Source organism: Heterocephalus glaber, unplaced genomic scaffold, assembly GCF_053883595.1.
Source record: "Heterocephalus glaber isolate CG9 unplaced genomic scaffold, H.glaber_assembly_v1.0 deba00001190, whole genome shotgun sequence".
Classification (NCBI taxonomy): Eukaryota; Metazoa; Chordata; class Mammalia; order Rodentia; family Bathyergidae; genus Heterocephalus; species Heterocephalus glaber.
The window spans coordinates 12,938-37,277 of record NW_028258211.1 but is presented as its reverse complement, the minus strand read 5'-3'; the positions used below and the strand labels follow the sequence as shown (position 1 = coordinate 37,277).

Sequence of the window (24,340 nt, the reverse complement as noted above, 5' to 3'; positions counted from 1 at the left end):
TATTGAGGAAACACAAGACAAACTCTGAATGGGGGACATCCTAAAAAATAATTGGCCTATAACTCTTTAAAAATGTTAAACTCCTGAAAGAAAAATGCATTCTGAGAAAACACTACAGGTTAAAGGCTACTAAATAGACTTGACAACCAAATGTAACATGATCATGCAATAGATCTTGAACCAGAAAAACTATTTGTTTTTTCTTTTCCTTTGCTATAAAGAACATTAATGAGACAGCTGGCAAGATTTGAATGTCTAGGGGATTACTAATATAACTTTCTACAATAATGAAAGTGTTGTCTATCTATACTCTCCAATAGAATAGCCAATGGACTGCCTAGCGTTTGAAATGTGACTAGGATGTCTGAGGAATTGAATTTCGTTTTTTTGGTACCGGGGATCAAACATGAGACCTTGTGCTTGCAAGGCAGGCGCCAGAACCACTGAGCTAAATCCCCAGCCCTAACTATTTGTATTATTTTTTTTTGATTTTTTAAATTTTTTTCCTCTCTGCACTCAGCTTTTAGGATCCTTTTTAAAGGCATGCTCTTCCTTTACTCATCTCATCACTACTGACATTTCTAAAGATTATGCTCTAGACTATTATCCATTCTTACTGCACACATTATCCATGGCTGATCTCATCCCACATTCTGGTTTAAAAACCATGCATTGGAGTTAAAATGGCAGTGTAAATTTGGGCAGCATATCACAGCCTGTTCAGGACATGGACTCTCAACAGTGAAAACAGTAACTCAGTGAAAAGAAAAGGAGGAAAACTCTGGCAGCCAAAAAAAAAACTGTTCACAGAAAAATGAGAAATCACATAGAAACTGGAGAAACTGAAGAAACTGAAGACAATACAGAGACAAGAAGAAAGCAGGCTGGACAACTAACCCCAGCTCCATGGGTGGGGGTAGGGGAAAAGGTGGCAGCTCCAAGGACAGGGACACTGGAGCAGCTGAAGGGAATGTAGCCCCCCTAGGGCAGACACCACATGACTGACCACGCCTTGCAGAAAGGGTGGGACAGGACTCAACTCACTCACACAAAAAGGGAGTAAGGAAACAAAGCAGGACTTAATAGTCACCCATTCTCCATGCCCTATAGCTGTGGATTTCAATAGTGCAAGTCCTGAAAACAGAGCACTCATTCAAACACATGAAATTTTAGACTCATTTACCTTTTTGTTTGTTGGGTTTTCAGGGTTTGGTTTTCCTTTCTTTTGCTCTTTTATTCTTTTTCATCATTTTTCTTTGTTTTCTTGTTTGCTCTGTTATATTAACCTAAATCTATTAATTTTCTTTTACTCTTTAATTTGACCCTTCATCTAACTTTTTTCCTTTTTCTCATCTTCCTGTTATTTTTCAAATTTTACTGCTTTCATTTTTCCCCTTCCAATGCCTTCATTTTCATTAGTACCACTTACTATTAAGCATTAATTTCAGATACTTAGTTTATGCTATTATTATTGAATTATTTTCTATTGTTAATGGTTGTACAACTTTGTTCTATTGTTAATGGTGCATTTAGTAGATATTTAGTGTATGTCAATATTTGTTTTGTCTTTGTGTCTATACTGCTATTGAAGATCTCTCTTCTTCTGTTAAGGGTAGTACAGTGGCAGTTTTTATTGGCTATTATGGTATGTCAACATTCGGTTTGTCTTTGACCCTATTATTGTGGATGATCACCAGTGCAGGCATGTTGTGGCCATTGATTGGATTTTACCTTATGCTAATATCTGGATTATCTTTGTGCTATCAACATTATTGTTGCTCCAAGAACTGGATGCTGGGCCAATTACACCTGCCTCCCAATATTAACTGAGGTGGGTGGACCAATGCAAAGGCCCATAGTTAGCCATGCCCTGAACACAGCCTGCAGCCAGGAGGCAGACCAAGAGTGCCATCTGAGTCTACAAGCAACCTTGCTCACTAGCAGACAACTGAACAAAGCATGGGGAAGAAGAGGGCCCAGCAATTTAACTCAGACAGGATTAATTAATACAAACAGGACTATGAGGTTGCTATGATTTTGTGTTTCTACAACTGCTTGGCTTTTTCTTTTCTTTTCCTCCTCCTCTTCTTTCCTCTCTCCCCGCTTTGGTTATCTATTCTCTTTTTCCACTCTTTATTTCTATTCCTTTATCTTCCCCCTCTTTTATTTCTCCTTTCATCTGATTTATATGTCGGAGGTGTCTGTATGTGCGCAAAGAGAATAAGAATGAATCAATGTTTTAATAGTTCCTTTCATGGGCAAGTCAGGGTAACCTTCACCAAAATTGTGCACAGGGAATCCAAACATAAGCTAACTACCAACATATTACTGTAATAGGTTCTAACACTTTCACAGCTTCCCCCAATCTCCAACTATAACATTTCCTCTGAATCCCTTCCTCCCACTCCCACAAACATTCTCAAATCCCCTCAACACTAGCCCTCACTTCAGCTATAAAATAATTCCAATAGAGTCAGATCACCTGTTTTTTATCTATTGCTATTTCTCTTTTTCCTTGTCATCTTAATGAATTATCATCTTCATTTTTCTCTTCCAACCTCCTTCCTTCCTCTCTCCATATCACAGTCTACATGTTAGTAGCAGTATAATACACTCAGTATGTGCCACTGATAAAGGTAAAATTGTTTTAAAAAACACAAGTTTTAATGCATATGACTGATGTATGGTTCGATCTACTGATGTTGACATAACCTGTAAGGATTCTCTCCGTGCAATACAGCAACCAAGTCCAAGCCTATTAAGCTGAGTAGTTCGAAGACGTAGATAAATACCAAAATGCAAACAAAGCTAATATCATACTACTGGTAAGCATACACTTACAAAATAGATCTTGATACTAGTAATAAAATGTTTCCATTTTATCCCACATCCCCACCAACATTTTGGTATCTTCCCAAAAGAGTTAAAATCATATTACAGCGATACATGCATACCTATGTTTACAGCAGCACAATTTATAATATGTAGCTAGATCTTGGAAACAGCACATATGTCCATCAAAAGATGAATGGATAAGGAAAAAGTGATATTTATGTACAATGGAGTATAATGCTGCCATAAACAAAGATAAATTAGAGGCATCCGTAAGTAAATGGATGCAAACATCAGTGTTACATGCATGACTGTCCCATCGGGTGAATTGTATCCCTTCTCAGGAAGTCTTTGATTACAGTAACACAAAGAAAAGTGTTGATTTAGTATACCAGATGTCATCATGTTATAGTTTCTTAAGGAAAATACTGAGATGGTATAAAAAATTTCTAATACAGCTATTTGTGTTACAGCAGCTGTAAACACACATTATACACACATTATATACACCACATGATATACACCGCATTATATACACCAGCAATGGGGTACTTATAAGATTTCCATGTTAAAATTTAGAGAATTAATGATTGATAAACTATTAATGAATATAAATAAATTTCTTTTAATGTAATGAAATAAATTTGTTGATTACTGTAATGATTTTAAAAATTGGTATGAATAGTATTAATATTTATATTTAGGCAGTAGTTATTTAAGTTCAAGCAATAAACTAGATTTGGCCCATTTATAGATTTTTAAATTAATTTAATTTTATTAACTTTACTGTACAAGCCACCTGATGGGACAATCATGCAGGTCCCACCAGAGGTTCAAGCCAGGAGAAATATGTTAATGAATATGCTAATTTGTTTCATTTGTCATACTAGTCTATCTTCATTGTAAAGCAAGTTTTATGTAATTAGCTATTTCTTCTTTGTAAAAATCTTTTTGGTCTATGTCTTGTTCTCTGACTACCTTGAGGACAATGATACACGGAGTATTAACTATTGCTATTCATCGATTATTTTGTTATAAAATTTGGTTTCATTTTTTCATAATAAAAAAATACTGCCCCTCAAATTGACCCTTAACCCTCAGCCTAAAAATCAACAGAAAACAAGGCAACAAAATGCCTCCAAAAATCCCAGCTTTCCCAAAGCTGATCACAGGGCAACAACAGGAAGGAAATAAAAGATCAAATGGCTGAATTATATGATATGGTAAAAGGGGGGAAAAAAATCCAGAATAATAAAATCTTCATTTGAAAATGCGGAAAAAACAAGAACAAGAAACCCAGGAGATAAAGAATTAAACTGAAAGTATGGGCAGCAAAAGTGACCAATGTGAGGAAGAGTGTCAGAACTAGGAGACACAGCTGAGCCAAGATTGGGGAAAGAATTTAGCAAACAGATAACTCAGTCATACAGAACCCAAACAGTGATGATCAAAAATGACACATCATAGTCACAATCCCAGAAGTACAACATAAGGACAGAATCTTAAAAACACACAGAGAAAGGCAATACGTCACTTATAAAGGTAAACCCATTAAAGTCACGGCAGACTTCTGAACACAAACCTTAAAGGCCAACATTTGTGGAACATGTGAACTCTGCTGTGCCAATGCAGTCACTGTGTCAGACTTAGAACAAATCTGAATTATTTGTAAGTCTGGGACATACTGGGCAAGAAGCACATTTAATCCAAAAGAAACTTATGAACTAAAAAATCAAAGGATGGAAAACAAGGTTCCACACAACAGGAGTCTGAAAGCAAGCAGAAGTAGCTATGCTATCTTCTGACAAAGTGAACTTCAAGCCAAAACTGATCAGAAGAGGCAAAGAAGGCCACTACATATTGGTTAAGGAACAGTACAACAGGAAAAGGTAAAAATTGTCATACTGGTGCACAAAACTGCATAAAATAACACTAACGTACATAAATGACCAGATAAGCATTGATGTGATTATAATGGAGGATCTTGATACCTCACTATCACAAATAGATCACCTAGAAAACAAATGAATAACTAAGTATCAGACTTAAACCACACTTAAATGAGAAACCCAAAGTATAAATAGTTTAAAGACAAAGTAAAAGATAGACAATTGGAAACATACAGAGCTTTTGCATATGAGAAGCAGACCTAGAGATGGAGGAATAGGGACTCAATTGGAAAGAAAGGGGATGAAAAAAGAATGAGATATGTTGTATACATGTATCAACTCCCCATAAGGAATGTAATCATTAGGTACTGCAAACGTGTACTAATAAAAAATTTTAAAAACATGCGTAACACATACAGACTGAATTCAAAGAGCATTGTATCCTAAACCATCCCAGAGGTAAATACAAATGGACTTACTAACATGTTCAGTTGAGGATCTTTCAGGAACCTCTAATTCAATATGTCAATAACTAAAATTATTTCTGATCCCTATAGTTCTTCCCTCAAAACTGCTTTTCCGAGGGCCAGAGATTTGGCTCAGTGGTGCCACATTTGCCTCGCAAGTGCAAGGTTCTGAGTTTGATCCCCGGTACTAAAAAATAGTTGCTTTTCCTCTATTTCTCATTTTAATGAATGGCATCATTGTTTGCTGAAGACAGAAACCCTTTCCTTACATTTAAAGAATTACCAAGTCACATACAGTATTCCACTTAAGAAGAGAGTCTTGTCATTTGCAGTAGCTATGCTCTATAAATTTACCGTGAATATGAAATTACCAAGTACTAAACTACAATTTGTGAAAACCAGTAAGTGTTACAAAAATTTTTTGAAGGATACGAAAATTTTTAGTGAGCAGGTATAACTGATAATACAGTATTTGTGTGTATAAGGGTCAGTTCTAGCTGATGAATCTTCTTCTGTCTTTCTAATCCCATGTCTGGTATCGATGACTGTTCTATCCATTTTACATGAATCCTCATAACTTTATTGAAACTAGTTTTTGGCAAACTCACCAATAAGTCCATGCCGTCGAATCTGATGGTCACTTATCTGTCTCATCTTCCAACATTTCCTAATAATGCCATCAAATATTGCTACATTGGGGACACAGCTGACTACTCTATTATTTTTGAAATAACTTCTTCTCACAGCCTCTTTTTTTGGGGAGCGGGGGAGGCTTTATTTCACTGTGGGAAGCGGACAGGGCAATAGGCAGGTGGGAGGGCTGGTGCTGGGCCGGGGCTGGGGGCAGGCCGCCCGGGGCTGTGGAAAAGAGAATCTGAGGCCTGACCCTGGGGACAGGGTGGGGGCAGGGAGCTAGTCTGGAGGAGCACCCCCACACACCCCCGGCCGCTCCCTCCCTCCGGGCCACACCTCACCGTCCTCCGCCCTCTGTAGGCCCGTCACTCCGTTCACCGTCCTTCCTGCCCCGGCCCGTGGGGAGGGGCTAGGCCAGCGGGCAGTGGACAGGGAGCCTGGGGGAGGAGGGACGGGGTGGGGCCCATGGTGTGAGGAGGGCGAGGTGGCCACCTGGGTGGTCAGTTCCTGGCAGCGATGACTACAGAGAGAGCCACACCCCCCAGGGCAACAGCGGTCGCCCCAAACAGCCACTTCCATGGGATGGACCAGGCGCCCTTGCTGGGACACTTGGCAGGCAGCCGGCTAGAGTTGCCCAGCATCTTCTGGTACAGGGCAGTCTCTGTGCTCCGCTGTGCCGCATGCTTCTTCACCAGCTTTGAGAGCTCAGCGTGAATTGTCTTGTTGCAGGGCTCCAGCCTCAGTGCCGCCCGCAGGATGGGGGTGGCCGCGCTGTACTCGCCCTGCTGCGCCAGCACCTTGCCCTTGCGGAAGAGCGCCTTGATGTTGTCGGGCTGGCGCTCTAGCACCAGGCTGCAGGAGCGAAGGGCGGCGCGGCAGGGGTCCAGTTTGAGCTGTGAGGAGGCCAGGTTGTTGAGACACTTGACCTTCAGCTGCAGCAGCTGCTCCTCCTCCTCGAAGGTCATGTCCACTTTGGCACTGGAGGTGATGGCCTTGATGGCCAGGTCATAAGAGTTGGCGGCCAGCACGAAGTCCGCCCGCTGGTAGTGGACGTTGCCACACTCACGCTTCTGGTTGCCCAGAGCCACGGGCTCCTGGCCAGTGAGCAGCTCCAGGTTGGGCCCGTCCACTGCCGTCTTCAGGGTCACCTCCAGGCACAGTGCCGCGTGCAGGGGGATGTAGGGGCTCCTGCTGCCCTGCGGGCTGTAGCAATACTTGGAGTCCGCAGTGACCATGGCCGTCTCGCCCACGTCCATGAGGCGGACGCTGAGGTCCAGGGCCTGGATGACCTCGAAGTCCCCCAGGGTGGAGGCCACCTTGGGCTCCTTCTGCACCCACGTGCCGTTCTCCAGCGACATCTGCAGCTGCACCGTGACCACCTGGCCCTTGGTGGGGCAGCCGGAGCCGGGTGGGCCCGGGACCAGCATCTTCTTCCTCAGCAGCCTGTTCCCCAGAATGTCCAGCCACTCTTTGGGGGCCAGAGCTGGCGCAGCCACAGGCTCCACAGAGCCCAGGAACTCTCGGGCCAGCGCCCCAGGCTGCTCAGCCTCCTCCACTGGGGACTGTCCCATGTCCTCGTGAAAGACCCTAGTTAGCAAGACAGAATCCATATTGCTGTTTGACCCACCTGCCTGCCCTTTAGGTGAATTCAGAAGGAGGAAGCTTAAAAATCTCCTCCCTTTTTATAAAACAAACACATTTTCTTTATCCAGTCTCCAGTTGATGGACATGTGGGCTGTTTCCAAGTTTTAGCTATCACAAACTGTGCTGCTGTGAACATGGGTGCACGTATATCACTGTGGTATGATTCTTTTAATTCTTTGGGGAAGATCCCCAGCAGTGGAATAGTGGGGTCAAAGGGGAGTTCTAGTCCTAGTTCTTTGAGGTATCTCCATAATGTGGTTTTTTTTAATAAAGTGGAGTACTACTCGGCCATAAAAAATGAGAAATTAGAGACATTTATAGCTAAGTGGATGCACATTGAGGCGATACTCTTAAGTGAAATAAATAGGACACACATGTATAAATACCGAATAGTTTCTCTGGTGTGAGAAACTGAAAGTGTAAATAAGGACTAAAATGTATAATAGGTAATGTGAAATAGGAAGAAAAGGGGCAAAGGGGAAGGAAGTGGGAGGGCTGGGGGAAAGGATAGAAGGGAATGGCATTAATATGAGATAATGGAAAAATAGGAACAAAATCTTTGTAAATAGGGAGGAATGGAGGGGTTGAAGGGAGGGCTGGGCAAGGGTGAAAAATAAGAACCAAGAGAGATTATGTAAAGATGCAAATTTCCAATGATGGATGTCATTATATTGTATACCTAAAATGTACCTTAGAATGAATAATCGATAATGCAAAACAGGAAGAAAAGGTCCAAAGGGGTAGGGGTAGTGGGAGGGGCAGGGGAAAGGAAAGAAGGGAAAGGAAAAATGCTGAGAAATGGAAAAAATGGAAATAAAGTCTTTGTAAATAGGGAAGGGTGGAGGGCGTGAAGGGAGGGCTAGGAATGGGGAAAAAAATAAGAACCAAGATGCATTATGTAAAGGTACAATTCCCAGTGAGAAATGTAATTTTGTTGTATACCTACAATGTACCAATAAAAGAACTTAACAATAACAACAACAAAACCCTCCTCCCCTTAGAGAGTCTCTTAGAAACAACAATTTGGGCCAGGGATTTAGCTCAGTGGTTCCGGCGCCTGCCTCACAAGCGCAAGGTCCCAAGTTCGATCCCCGGTACCAAAAAAAAAAGGAAAAAAAAAAGAAACTACAATTAATCAACTATTGTTTTACAAATGTTCTAACAGCAGGACCTTCCGCTTCTGTACCTTTTGCTTGCTTTACTAGTTCTATCCCATAGGGGGGCCTAGAAACTGTTGGCCTCAAAGGTGTATAAAACATGTTTGTCAACCCCAAGTCGAGGCTTGAGTCCGATGCTCGGCCCGGGTCCCGGCCGGTAATAAACTCCTGTGTGGATTTAATATCGGTCTCTAGTTGGTTCTCTCTCACTGGGTGTAACACTTGAGTGGTGGCAGCTCACTCAGGTCATCATTATCCTCTTCCTCCTCTTCCTCAGCATCTGCATCCTCAACCCTGTCCAGCATGTCAAAATCCTCAAGTGGGGGAACCCCAGCAGGCAGTGGGGCAGCAGGCTCAGAGGGCTCCTCAGCACACGATGCCATGCTTCTGGGGGATGGGAACTGGCCCTCGGCTCCAGGACCCCCGCCTGGGGTCCTGTGCCCCCTCCCTGCCCCCAGCCCTCTTCTCACAGCTTCTGTGACATGACAGTCCTCTTCCTTGTAGCCAATTTCTCTTCAGTTTTCTCTGCTTGTCTTCCTCAAATTGCTTCTGAAAGTTAAGAGTGCCAAGGCTAAAAACATTAACAGAAACAGGCATGGTTGATAAGCACATTTCACACAAAGCTGTAAATAGCTTTCAGTCAAACATGGCCAATTAACGATGTGCCTTTTCTCTTCTTGAAGAAATTCCATCAAAATGGTAGACAATTGTGAAGGTGCAACACCAAGAGGACAAGAAGAGAAAAAAGAATACTACTGGCAAGATATTTCAAATTCTGGATGATATAATATAGATAGAGATGTAGCATCTGATTTAGTAGAACAAAGGAAGCTAGAATTTAAGTTACTGTGGTGGGGACAGTTTGATAATGAGATAATATGCCCTGCAAATTCTAGAAAGCTCTAAACCTTGGAAGCATCAAGTACCAGAGGAGCATTTTATGATTTGGATCTGGAATGTCCACCAAATGTTCATGTTGAAGTCTTTGTCCACAATGCAGCAATATTCAATGGATTCTTAATCTGATGGCATTACTGGGAGATGGTGGACATCCCCCCCATCCCTTCCTGGCCACCATGAGGTGACCAGTTTTGTTTTGCCATGCACTACCTGCCATGATGTCTGGTTTCACCTTGGACTCAAAGTGATGGGGCCAAGGGACCATGGACCGTAACCTGTGAAACGATGAACAAAAATAAATCTTTCCTCCAAATAAATAAATGAACAAAAAAACTTTCCTTCTTAAGGTTAATTTTCCTATGTATTCTGTCAGTGTCAGAAAGGTGACTTACACAGAGGACTTATGTGGTAAGCCAGACTGAGGTCTGAAGTCTTTTCCCCTGGAACCACTCAGTCAGAGCACTATTCTATTCCTTTCCTCCTCCTGAAGAATATGAGAAATTTATTTTTTTTGAAAGATTGAAGCATGCAGGTTTTAGGCATTAGGGCACAGGGCAAAGAGGAAAGTGGGGCTGAACTGTCAGTTTGAAAACAGAAACATTAAGCAAAAATGTATACACAATGGTACCCTCACACCTTGGGACAGTACTATTATTTACTAAGATCTATGTTTTTCTTTAGTAATAGAACATCCAAGTTTTAGCAAGGTACATACCAGATAAAAAGTGTTCTTCTCAGCCTTGATTCCTGCTGGCTATGAGTTGAAGTGGTATACAACTTTCATTTGAGCCTTAAAGATAAAAGACATAATGCTCTCTATTTTTTTCCTTCCTTTGCCAACTGGTGGGAATGTTAATGTGATTAAAGGATCTAGAATAGCTACCCTAGACTGCGGTACAAGATACATATTGAAGGTGAAAAAAGTAGAAGCCTAGGAATCAGACATCTTCAAATCACCACATCAGTCCTTGACTGATGGCCCCATGAAAGAGGAATCCGTTTCTTGTTATGCTATACAAATCTTTATATTGTATAATCCTGGAAATATAGTGTTACTAGAAAACTGAATATGTGTGGCTCAGCAGCAGTGCTGAGGGCACAGAAGTTTTGTGTCATTATCTGTTTGTTTCTTCCTTGTAGGAATGATTTTGGTCTGTGTCTTGTATTCTGAGTAACTACTTTGAAGATAATGACTCACAGTGTATTAACCATTGTTCTTCTCTTATGAAATTTGGTTTTCTTTTCATGAATAAAAAAGAGATGTACAAGTAGAACTCCAGTCTTTGCCTTCACCTTGGCCATCATTTGCAGTCTTCCAGCACAGATCCTTTGCCCGCCAGCACCAACTCTTCAGTCTTATGATGCAGACCCTTCGGCCTCCTTATTTGGACTTGCTGGGGACACTACAGTGAGCTGCAGGCCTTCAACTTGATTCTTCAGATCTCTGCCTACACACAGATCTTTCACACTCTTCCTCATTTTACTCTGTGGGTGGCCATTGTAAGCCAATCTTGTAAATTCTTACATATTTGTATGTCTTGCATTAAATCTGTTCCTCTAGTAAGAACTGACTGATACAGTGACTGAGTGGGATCCTCTCTTAAAATAAAACATGAAAAGAGCTGCAGATGTAGCTCAGTGCAAAGGCCTTGGGTCCAACCCCAGTGTTAGAAAACAAAAAACAATGCAGTCATGATTAAAATCCCAACAGTATATTTCACAGAAAAGAATCCAAAAATTCATTTGGAACCAGAAGAGACCTAGAATAGCAAAAGCAATTCTAGGCAACAGACACATGACAGGGGGTATCACAATCCCCAACTTGAAACTATACTACAAAGCTACTCTGAAAAAAGCAGCATGGTACTGGCAAAGAAACAGACCCCAGGATCAGTGGAATAGATTAGAAGATGCAGGGGTGGGGATTTAGCTCAGTGGTTTCGTCGCCTGCTGCGCAAGCGCAAGGACCTGAGTTCAATCCCTGGTACAAAAAAAAAAAGATTAGAAGATGCAGACACAACTCCAGACATACTCAGCCACCTCATCTTTGACAAAGGAGCCAACCACGCTCACTGGAGGAAAGATAGCCTCTTTAATAAATGCTGCTGGAAAAACTGGATTTCAACCTGCCACAGATTAAAACTAGACCCGTATCTTTCACCATGCACTAAACTAAAATCAAAGTGGATCAAAGATTTAAATATTAAAACAGAAACACTAAACTTGCTGGAAGTTAGGTTAGGTAGAAATCTTGAAAACATTGGCGTAGGAAAAGACTATGAACAAAACCTCAGTAGCATGGGAACTAACACAGAGAATCAACAACTGGGATCTCATTTTATTAAAAAGCTTCGGCATTGCAAGAGTAACCACCAACAGAATTAAGAGACAAACTACAATATGGGAAAAAATTTTTAGCAGCAGTACCTCAGACAAAGGTCTACTATCTAGAATACATAAAGAACTGAAAAAAATCAGATCCTCCAAATATAAAGACTCAATTCAAAAATGGGCATCTGAAATGAACAGACATTTCTCAGACAAAGAAGTAAAAGCAGCAAATAAACATATGAAAAAATGTTCAGCATCACTGGTCATTCGAGAGATGCAGATGAAAACAACACTGAGATTCCACCTCACCCCAGAAAGAATGGCTTCTATCAAGAAATCAACCAACAACAAATGTTGGCAGGGTTGTGGGGAGAAAGGAACACTTCTCCATTGTTGGTGGGGGTGCAGACTGGTGCAATCACTCTGGCGACCAATATGGAAATACCTCAAAAAACTAGGATTAGAGGTCCCATTTGACCCAGCTATTCCCCTGCTGAGTATCTTTCCAAAAGAATTAAAAGAATCATATCACAGCGATATATGTGCACCCATGTTTATAGTGACATAGTTTGTAATAGCTAAAACTTGGCAGCAGCCCAAGTGCCGATCAACTGGAAACTGGATAAAGATGATGTGGTTTTTTTTTATAAAATGGAGTACTACTCAGCCATAAAGAATGAGAAACTAGAGTCATTTATAGCTAAATGGATGCACATTGAGGCCATACTCTTAAGTGAAATAAACAGGACACACATGTGTAAATACCAAATAGTTTCTCTGGTGTGAGAAACTGAAAGTGTAAATAAGGATCAAAATGTATAATTGATAGGGCCAGGGATTTAGCTCAGTGGTTCCACTGCCTGCCTCATAAGCCCAAGGTCCCGAGTTCAATCCCCAGTACCCCCCCCCCAAAAAATGTATAATTGATAATGTGAAATAGGTAGGAAAGGTCTAAAGGGGTAGGGGAAGTGGGAGGGGTAGGGAAAAGGAAAGAAGGGAAAGGAAAAAATATGAGAAAAGGAAAAAATGGAAACAAAGTCTTTGTAAATAGGGAGGGCAGGGCAATGGAGAAAAGAACCAAGATACATCATGTAAAGGTACAAGTTTCCAATGATGAATGTAACGGTATTGTATGCCTAAAATGTACCAATAAACTTAATGGAAAAAAATAAAAAAGAAGAGGCAAGGGGAGAGGAGACAAAGCGGGGGAGGGGAGGGGAGGGGAGGGGAGGGGAGGGGAGGGGCCTAAGTCTCACAATTTATATAATAAATAACTGGGTGCTAGGGGTACGGCTATCTGATAGTACTTACCTAGCATGCATGAGACCCTGGACTAAATCCTTCACACACAACCCCCCCACACACACACAGCAAAAAACCCAAAAACCCCTCAAAATTGATCATGGACTACACTATAAAATGTTACTATATAACTTTAGTTGTAGTTTTACATTGTTTTGGAAACAACCAAGATATTCTTCAGTGGGTGATTGGTTAAACAAAGTATAGTACATTGATACCAGGATATTACTCAAGAATAACAAAATCAATAAACTACTGATACATTTAACAATCCAAAGAATTGCACTGGAAAAAAAAGAACACAATCCCCAAAGGTTACATACTGTATGATTCTCTTTATATAATATTCTTGAAATGACAAAATTATAGAAATATCATGAGAATATGTAATTATGAGTATAATACATGAGGAATTCTTGTAGTTATGGAAATGTTCTGCATCTTGGCTGTATTGACATTAATGTCCTGACTGTAACATTGTAGTGTTTTGTAACATTGAGGGAAACTGGGTAAAGGCACACGGGTTCTCTCTGCATGATTTACAAATACATGCAAATCTACAATTGCTCAAAAAGTTTCACTTTTAAAAAGACTTCAAAGTAGAAAGCGGTAACAAAAGGCAAATTATTATTTCTGTCTGGAAAAGTTTTCTACTACATAGTACAAAATGATAATTTTATTGCTTACCTTCTATTCTATATGTTAGGTTTTGATGGACAGCAAAAAAAATGATTTGAATAAAACAGTAATACTGAATAACTATAATAGAGCTGGCTAAATTTAACATAATATGTAAATTTTTTCATTTTAAAACCTGATAATATAAAGTGGCATTTCTTGTTACTGCATGCCAATAAAATGTTTCTATTCTTATATTTCAGACAGCTTGCATGCAAGAACATTTTGCCTCTTAAGAACTACCTTATAATGGACTTCTATATTAAATTTCCTCTAGCGATGCCTCATGACATCGCTGATCCTAGTTAATCTTATAAACATTCTCCTCAGTGTCAACGGAAAGTACACTGAAATAACCATCTGTTGGAGGCTGAAATCTTAACTCTCTCTATGAAAATGATTAGCTAGACACTTTTAATTTAGGGGAGTTGAGGAAGCAAATGCACACAAATATCATTTGGTATCTGTGATCATGGCCAATTTGCTAAGCATCTCTGAGTTTCTTTTTTTATATATAAAATATAGGTGCTATGATAAATGACAAAATAAGAATAGAAGTAGTTAATATCTATAGAAGTCATTAATTTAATAAAGTATATTTTAATAATAACATATTTCTATGTGAAGGCATAAATAAAATAATATAGCATGAGTAGAAACTACAAAATGCTACTCTTTAAAATCTCTTGAAGCAAAGAAAGTTTATTTTGAGGAAGAGGACCAGAAAGATTGCTGGAGCTATCTCTACAAAGTAACAAAATTAGAGTAAAATCATATAGAGGTATTTGAAAACCATTACTGCATTATGATACCTGTGTCATGGCTCACTCCTGATGGTGCTGAAGAGTAGCTTTCACAGTCATTATGCGAGGAGATACCAAGTCCTGGAGCTAAGCAAAAGAGTGAAAATGCCAGGGTTCAAATCAGGCTCCACTACTTCCTAGATGTAAGATATTGGTCAATTTATTTTATGTCTCTAAATTTGAATTTTTTCATCCATAAAATGGGGCAATAATATTATAAATAAAGTACTTTGTACAAAACTTTTCATAGAGTCAGAGCACAACAAATGTTATATATTAAATTGTGATCAACACAATTGGTTCAAGGTGATACTGAGGCAACATTTTAAATATCTCCCCTGACAAGGTTAATAAAAATCATGGGAGGCATCACAATTCCAAACTTAAAGTTACATTACAAAGCTGCAGTGATAAAAACAGCATGGTAATGGCACAAAAACATAATGAGTTTTATAGAATGGGAAAAAACTTTTGTCAGCTGTTCTTCAGGCAGAGGACCTAGAATATATAAAGAATTCAAAAAAAATTAGAGCACCAAAGTAGGCAACTGAGATAAATAGAAACTTTTTACAGAAGTACAAATGGCCAATAAACACACTAAGAAATCATTGGCATCACTGCCCATTAGACAAATGCAAGTTAAAACAACACTGAGGTTCTATGTTAGCACAAAAACAACGGCCATCACCAAGAAATCAAATAATAACAAATGCTGGTAAGGCTGCAGGGGAAAAGAAACTCTTCTATATTGTAAGTGGGAATGTCAACTACTACAAGCACCTTGGAAATCAGTAGAGAAATTTCTCAAAAACAAAAACTAGAAATTCTATTTGACCCAGCTTTTCCATGTTCATAGCAGCACAATTCAAAATAGCTAAATCTTGGAAGTGACTTATATGTCCACCAACAGATGACTGCATAAAGAAAATGTGGCATTTGTATACAACAGAGTACTACTCTGCCATAAAGAAAAATGTGCGTCATTTGTAGGAAAATGGATGCACACGAAGGCCACAATGTTAAGTGAAATAAATTAGACACACAGCTTAAAAATCATACTATTTCTCTTTTATGAGAAACCCAGATTATAAAGAGCAAAATAAAAGATAGATAATAGGAACTAGGGAGATAGATCTTTCTCAAATGGGAAGGGGATGGAGAGAGAGAAGGAGGGGGAAGGAAGGGGAGGGAAAGGGGATGAAAAAGGGAATGAAGATGTGTTATGTGCATGTACGAACTCCATACAAAGAATGTAAACACTATGAACTGAATACATATATTAATAAAAATAAAAATCATTTAAAATTCAAATAGTCAGAATCAAAGCATAAGGCTATTAAAATTTAATTTAAGTAATTGAAATAGTTAGCATGATGGTTTGCCTGAATAAGTCATCATCCCAAGAAAGTGCTATAAGTTCGATCCCCGGTACCAAAAAAAAAAAAAAGAAAGCACTATGCACTCTGGCACATAAATATCTAATGAAAGAGTCATAATTTCCTAGTTAGTACATTGATGGCAGTCTTCAAGTATAAACCTAAAGTTATGATATTTTAATAATCATCTTTACATTCATGGACAAGTCTTGAAAAATAAACAGATTTAAGAAATATTTATCCTATCAAGAACACTAGTCAATTCATGGAAATAGTTAATAAGAATTTTACACACATAAATTTATCACCCTAATACTCAAATAGCTTATATGAAATACATAAAGATTAGACATTAGGTCTTCTAATATTAAAACATTTGGGTTCAGGAAGGAGAAATTAACTAAGAAATTCTATAATTGTAAGTAACAGCTGCACAGTCAATATTTAATCACTATACTGTGAGACAGTTCAGTAGTGGAAGACAGGATTAACATATTGCTTTAAAACATTCCATTACTTTCTGCATCTGTTTACTGATAATAAAAGACACAGCTGTTCTAAAGGATACACACTGACAGGTGTAAAGTGCCAATTTGGCATTTTACATAAAAGTTACTCCTCATTTCCTGTTGGAATACTCCAAAATTATACTGACCCATAGCTACCAATAACATAAAGGTTTTTATATTAATTTGGGTTATTCTAGTCATTAAGGAAAAGATATGCTTCTTTCTCCATGAACTCAGAGGTTTTTAAACAATACACATCCTGAACCACTTATAATTTTCCTTGATGTTTTCCATAAAAGTGGTCACATTTGAACAGTTTCTTTTGCAACTGCTCTACAACAACTTTAGTGCAATTGTAAGATAATTACAAAGTCAATATATGTGAAAATATTAAAGAATTGGTAGAATATTGTAAAATGTTTTAATTTAGCCATTATATTTACTTTTAATATATAACACTTAGAGAAGAAGTCAAGGGAAAATATCAAAGGAGTCCAAAGTGTTTCAGTCATTTTCTTTTCTTTTCCAAAGATAGAGACATTTGTTCAATTAGTTTTAGAAAAACAAATTCATTGACATGTACATTTAAAGAGTCTTTGAGACTGTCTATGCTTTGGCAGAATACATGAGGAAAAACATGTAATCTATATATTCTTTGCTTATTCGAGATTAAAGCATTCAGGTCTTCCAGTAGTTTCTTTTCTGTTTTAGCTTAGGTATAGATGATTTTAAATTTTAGAAAAATGCACTTTGGCAGTACAGGGGCCTCAGTCAGGTCATTATGTCACAACAGTATTTCTGATCCTTCTGGAAACTATCTATATTAATGGAAATTCTATTTGTTGCTTAAGGATTTTTTTTAAGGGGAGGGATGGAGATGCTGGGGATTAAATGCAGGGTCTTATAGATACCAAGGCATGTAAACTCTACCACCAAACTATAACCGCAGCCTCTGTTCCTTAAGTTTTGAAAAAAAGCATAAAAGGTATTTTTATATGTAAAAATCAAGGAAAATATGAATTTTATTATGAAATCTAAAAAGGATTGTTTGCAATGTAGTAAAATGATGTTACTTCAGAAACCTACCATAGATTTACATGATTGTCTGATTTTTAATCAAATATAGTCTACATATATATGTACATATATAAATATGTGTATATAATACAAAATCATATGATATAAAAGTTCATGAGTTCTACAGACTTTAAAAATCTCTCAGCCTTCATAAATTTTATTACTATATGTAACCATTTATCCAAACTACTTTAATCTTTATCTTATTTAATTAAAACAGTATGTCAGAATGTTGATCAAGAAAAAAGTTTATTATTTAAAATTATGTACATGTTTAGTGTACCAACTTACAAAAAGTATAGTACATATTTTTAAAGACTTTTAAGCTCTTTTCCAAACCATTTAAAATTGTGAGTTATTGCTACAACTGGATATACATGTATATTCTAGTAATTACGTATGTTTTATATTTCTAAGATGTTCATATGAAAACTTACACCAACCAATTGGTATTATTAAAAAGAAACAGTTGAGGTAACTATAGAAGAAAAATTAGGAGTAGAAATAAATAAATAGAAGCTTTGTTAGAAAACTGAGATTTTTAAAGCAATATGTGCTAAAGAATGAAGCAATTCATATAATTCAGGGAGATAAAGGCAAAAATGGCAACCAAAAGATGAAATGAACTGTCAGTTCATTAAAGATAGCAAGAATAGCAGTTTAATGCCCCTTTAAAACCCAATTTACAAAAAACAGACCTTAAAGTAATTACAAAACGGACTTTTCTAATAAAGCAAAATTTCTGTTATAAACTTGGTCAAATTTCTGTATCAAACATAAATATAGTCAGAATCATGAGATACTGGCATAGTGTTTTTTTTATATCATATAGCACTTCAATACAGTCCAATAATCCCTAACAAATTACAACTGTAGTTCAAAAACTTTAGAAAGAGAAGAAGTTAAACATCTTCTAAAATTTAGTGATCTTAATGCATGCACCCCCTGCTTCAATCTCAAAAGCTGACATTATTGGGCCAGGGATTTAGCTCAGAGGGACAGCACCTGCCTGGCAATCATGAGTCCTGAGTTTGATCCCTGGTACCAAAAAACCCCCCAAAATTGACTTTACTTCCTCTAAAATTGGTAACAAATACATAATTACAACCCTACATTCAAATACATTTTAATAAGGTAGCATGATAAGAGTGGCAAAGCTCAGCTTTTGTGTTGTATAAAACAACTTCAAAAACTCCAGAGTATTGTTAGGAATTCCTAAAGTCAAGATGTGCTTGTCCATCTGGTAAATTCTGGGGACATAATAGTCTCCTTTTTTCCACCTCCTACTATGCAATATTTCTTTAGATAGAGCAGAGTTCACCATGTACATTCTTTAGTTTCCAAAGATTGAAATAAATCTTTGCATCAATATGTAAACCCACAGAGTAAGAATAGGTAGGGAATTTCCTTGTAAAAATATATACAAATTTAACTAACTTAGAGAGAGGGTTGAAGGGAGAGAAAATATAGACCTTGGAATAATTCTTTTTGTTTGCTATCAGAGTGCACTGTCCAAAATCTTATAATAGTACATTTGGTTAGGAAAGTATAGTTCTACATGTCATTCTAAGGAAACTATTCAGGCAAGGACAATGGAACTTCTATTTGTGATTCAAGATTTTTATGATAATATCAACCCAAAACAAAAACCACAATAAAGAAATGACTATGCTAAAATAAAATGGAAGGAAAGCACAAAGATTATAGCAGAATAAATGAGACAGAGACTAGAAAGCCAACTGAAAAGATAAACAGAGTTATTCTGACAAGTTAAAATTGACAAACCTTTAGCTAGACTAACCAAAAAAAAAAAGGTGACTCAAATGACTCAGGTAAACAAAATCAGAAATGAAAGAGGAAAAATTAAAACTGATACCACAGGACTTCAAAGAATCCTAAGATTACAGACATACCTTGTTTTAGTGAACTTTGCTTTATTGCACTTAGCAGATAATGTGTTTTTCACGTTGAAGGTTTATATTCTGCATTAGCAGAATGGCAGTTGTCATTGGTTTTAAAAGACTTAAAAATCTAGATTTTTTTGAAAAATAAATTATGAAATAATTGTATTATCCAATGTGTCTTAATTTTGTTAAAGACCTAAGTTTTCTTATGGTGAAAATGAAAACATATAACCACTGAATATAAGTATTTATTTGTCAATCTTACTTATTGAAGACACTTTCAGAATCAGAGGCCTGTTTAATCATATGCTTCTCTCTTTTGAACAGAAAATTGACAGAGATATATAAATATATATATATATATATATATTTAGTAGCAACAAATAAGAACTATATAATACTTTGACATATATAGTCTTGTTTCATCCCACATAATCCTGGCAGATAATGACTGGTATTCTTGGCCCCACTGTTTAAGTGAGAAACTAAGGTTCAAGGGGATAAATGACTTTCCTAAGGTCAGAGCCATAGCTCAAACATAGCTATTGACTCTATATCTAATATTCTTTGTAGTAAACACACTGATCTTTTTTATGCCACATTTTCTCTCAAGATAGGTTCTATAAATGTGAGGATTAAGGAGTGATATCCACTAATACTAATAACTGCACAAAGGTTTAGAAAATCATTACTCTTTTTAAATATCTTTTCCTAAAAGTGATTTTTTTTTTTTTTTTTTTTTTTTTTTGGTACAAGAGATTGAACTCGGGACCCTGCACTTGCGAGGCAGGCAGCAGAACTACTGAGCTAAATCACCGGCCCCTCCTGAAAGTGATTTTAAAAAACAGGTCTTACTGTCCCTCTACCACACAGTGACGACTCAATAGAAAATTGCTTTTTCATTTCACATTAAGGAACTCATGTAAGGTTATGTTTTCTTGCGCTGTGCTCACAATTTTAGTATCTTCAGAGATGACTAAGAGAAACAGGGAGTAGGAACGTAGCTCAGTGGTAGGGAATGTGCTTAGAAAACCCAGCGTCACAAAAACAAAACCCCCAAACAAATCAATATCTTTAGAACAAAGTATCATTGGACCCATAATTCTGTAAGTTACTACACAGAATGGAAAACTAAACCAAGAGCAAAGAGATTTGAGAAGGGACTAACTTTGCATTAGTCATTTAAATACTTTTGTCTTTCATTTGCAAAATGAAACATTAACCTATTTCTGTGAAGTTTACAAAAATACTTATAACTTGTAATGTAAGGCAACTTTTAAAGCAACAAGAACTGTATAAATGTAAAGTATCACATTAATGATTTGTTCATTATATTTCCTGATGTAGATACTAATCAATCCACATATGCAATTAAATTTATTTTGAGCAATAAAACTGTTACTAAAAAGTGTACATAAATAAAAGTAAGCAAATTCTGAATAATCTAAACAATCACTCCTACTTAACACTTTCAAATTCAAAATTTTACATATAAGGGATAACTATAAAAATTCCAACTTTACTTTGTACAAATCATACACATACTCTTGCAACCTTATGTAAAGTACATCTTTACAATGAATCGTTCCCATTTCCAATTCAGAATGCTCTAACACTCTGAGTTCACTTAATGTTTTCAGTACTAAGTAGTAGTCAAATATCTACTGTCTCTGACGCTGATGATGTTACTACTGATTTTCCAAGAAGTGAAACCACAGTAAGATACACAATAAAAACTATAGTAAAAATGTAACCTTTATGATCTTGCCTTACTTTAAGAATTATCACAAACGTAAGCCAATAAATCTTTTCCCCTCTAAAAAAAAATCACTATGAATGTAAATTACTATTCCATATTTTTGGGGGGCGGGTACCGGGGATAGAACTCGGGTCCTTGAGCTTGCACAGTAGGCAGCGAAACCACTGAGCTAAATCCCCGGCCCCTTACTATTCCATATTTTTAAAATAATTCATTTATCTAAGAAATGTTAGGAGCATATTTTTCTTTTCTTTGGTACCGGGGATTGAACTCCGGACCTTGCACTTGCGAGGTAGGCGGCGGAACCACTGAGCTAAATCCTGGACCTCAGGAACATATTTCTAAATATGTTTAACAGAAGTTAAATATGTGAAATTATACTATTTTTCAAAGTCTTTGTATTATTTTAGATGATTATTACTCTATAATCTCTAATAACTAAAATTAAACCTAATAACATATTCAGTAGTCTTTATATCTTTCAAAAAATTGCTCAAAACGTATGAAGTTATATGAGGTATGTTAACTGCCTTGCCCAAATTTTATTTTCTGATCTATGATTTTTCTATAGCTTGCAATTCTGATTTCTCCTAAAATACTCAAAAAGACTATTTAGAAACATTCTCCAATATCAATCCTAATCCACACTAGCTATTTCCTTTCTTCCTCATCTCCTAATTGCTAATAAGTTTCTTTCTTCTTATCACATCATCTCCTTAAGAGATTACTGTCAATGAAAGGACAGGAAACTATATGCTGGCAAACTACCGAATAAAATAGAAATCTTCCTTATTTCCACTCTCCTCTACTGATAAAATTCAAACAAGATATTTAAATAATGAAAAAAAGAGCCAAGTCTAGGTTTTGTTCTGAACATGGTCAGAACAAAAAAGGATAATGTCTGAGACCTGTTACACACAGATGGCATTTATGCCATACACATGTTTAGCAGCACTTATGCAATACTTGTAACAGTGACAGTACACATCAGTTGACATATTGAATCCAAAGCTTTAAGAACAAAATGAAAGAAAGAGAAATTACTCATTAATCAACTAACAAACTATTTCAAATTGTGCATTAAAAAATTTTAAAAGGGCTTTTAAATTAGAAAAGCAGGAATTACCAAGAAGTTCCTGGTGATTTTCTGAATTCCTCATTTGTAATTATATCAAACTTCTTAATTCTCATATTAAGTCTCTGAAAATAAATGAATATTTTATAAGTTTTAAAAAATTTAACATTGGAAGCAAAAAAAAAAAAAACCCACTCAAATACCAAAATACAAACAAAAAGCTAAAGAAGACAACATACATAATTATAATTCTCAGGAGAAACAACAGGTAGGATAATTAAGAACAATATTTACAGCCTCAAACATCTACATATCTGTAGAATTCTAAAAGAAGACACATGAAATTTTAACAGATGAAGATGAATATAATCTCCTAGGCTTCACAGAAACATAAAAACAGAAAGTTTCTCCTTCTAGATATTAAAATTTCTTAGGTACCAATAATTATAAAAGGAATGGTGCTGATAACAAAATAGACTCTATTAAGGCTAATAAAAAAATGTAACAGGAAAAAACTCTCATTTACTGGTCATATAATATGGATAAACATTTGATTTATTTGTTTTATTCATACATTTAAATGATGTATTTTTAGCATTTGTGATGAATTTATGAATTTATTATCTCCGTTTTACAGATGAGGAAAGGAAAATGTGTCTAATTTAGACAAAAAACACAGCTTTATTTTATGCTACGTTATTAATAATTCTGTACATAATAAGTTAGCATAAGATAAAGGTAGAACTACAAGTAAATATGACTTATTCATTCAGTTCAAGAGACAACTGGATAATATTTTTAAGAAGGTAAAATACTCATGTTACTTTTCATACCAAATTAATTTCCATATGAATTTTAAATTGAAATGAAAAAGTATAAGAAGGAAACATAAATATATATTTTTATTATTATTTTGAATTGAGATTATTCTCTTTAAGAAGGATGTCAAGAGCAAAAGCCATAAAAGAAACCTCTTAATATGACTGATTACATGAAAACTAAAAAACTATAGGGTAAAATACATCACATCAAGTTAAGTACAAATAATAAACTGGTAACAATTTTTAATACTAAGGACAAAGTTTTATTCTGTTTTATTTTGAATTCTTACAAATAACAAAAATACTGATGCCCCAAATAGAAAAAAAATGGTAACGAAGAAATAGAATGACACAAAATTTTCACATATATGAATTTATCCCAAGGAAATAAACAGTTATACATTTTTGTCAAGATATGCTTGTGGAAAAAAAGAAAAAAAAAAAAAGAGATGCTTGTGGGCAATGTTAGCTGATAAATCCCTTTATTCTTTTTTGTTTCCAAATCTGACTACAAAAGTCCACTACGCTTTTACATATTCCTATATATGACATACTTTCACCTTCGCTCAATAGATATTTATTTACCAGCTTTTACAAAACCCCAAGTTTCCCCTTCTTTCATGAGATATGTTTCTCATTAATAAGCAGCATCCCTACTGTAATAGACTGAATAAAGTTATATCCATTGTGTAGTCTCTGACAAATGTGAAAAAGTAGGAAAACCATTAAAGGAAAATACAAGAGAAAATATTAATAATATTAGAGTAAGGATTTTTTTATTAAGATAGCAACACACTAATATAACTCAAAAACACTGTACAGTGATGTTACGACTTGTATCTCGATGTCCCCCCAAAGCCTCATGAGCTCATAAGTGGGGCTTTTCAGAGCTAGCTCAATCTAGGGCATGTGATACTGGGATTAAGGATGTGGATAATAGAAGCCCCACCCTGGGTGTGAGTGGCACCAATCAATAGGCTTGTAGCCTGGATGTAATATAAAGGGACAGAAGGCAGCCTTGCTGCTTATGCTTGCTGCTTCACTATCTCCTGCCTGCTTGCCATGGACTGTTTCTCCTCTGAGATGCCCCTCTGCCATGCCACCCTGCCTTAGAGCCAGCCAACTATGGACTGAAACCGCTACAAACCGTGAGCTCAATAAATCTTTCCTCCCTTAACTTGTG

At 36.8% G+C, this 24,340-nt stretch overlaps 2 protein-coding genes across 3 annotated transcripts in view; both read right to left on the bottom strand.

The window, feature by feature from the left end:
- Akap19 (A-kinase anchoring protein 19) overlaps positions 1–22,451 on the bottom strand; it is a 204,635-nt gene extending 182,184 nt beyond the window's left edge. Inside the window, exons 1-2 of one of the 2 annotated variants that reach the window (XM_087210711.1) lie at positions 22,388–22,451; positions 14,646–14,723 (exon numbers count right to left, since the gene is read on the bottom strand). The gene's annotated coding sequence lies outside the window, so the exon portion shown is untranslated. The remainder of the gene's footprint in view (positions 1–14,645; positions 14,724–22,387) is intronic. The other variant, XM_087210710.1, reaches the window with a different exon arrangement.
- Positions 415–22,451, bottom strand: LOC147828236 (peptidyl-prolyl cis-trans isomerase FKBP8-like). The gene is made up of 4 exons (XM_087210715.1): positions 22,388–22,451; positions 14,646–14,723; positions 8,845–10,312; positions 415–7,408 (listed from the first exon to the last, which is right to left on the bottom strand). Exons 3-4 carry the CDS (start codon positions 9,003–9,005, stop codon positions 6,322–6,324), a joined length of 1,248 nt encoding a protein of 415 aa, XP_087066841.1. The 5' UTR covers positions 9,006–10,312; positions 14,646–14,723; positions 22,388–22,451; the 3' UTR covers positions 415–6,321.
- Positions 22,452–24,340: the final 1,889 nt, after the last annotated feature.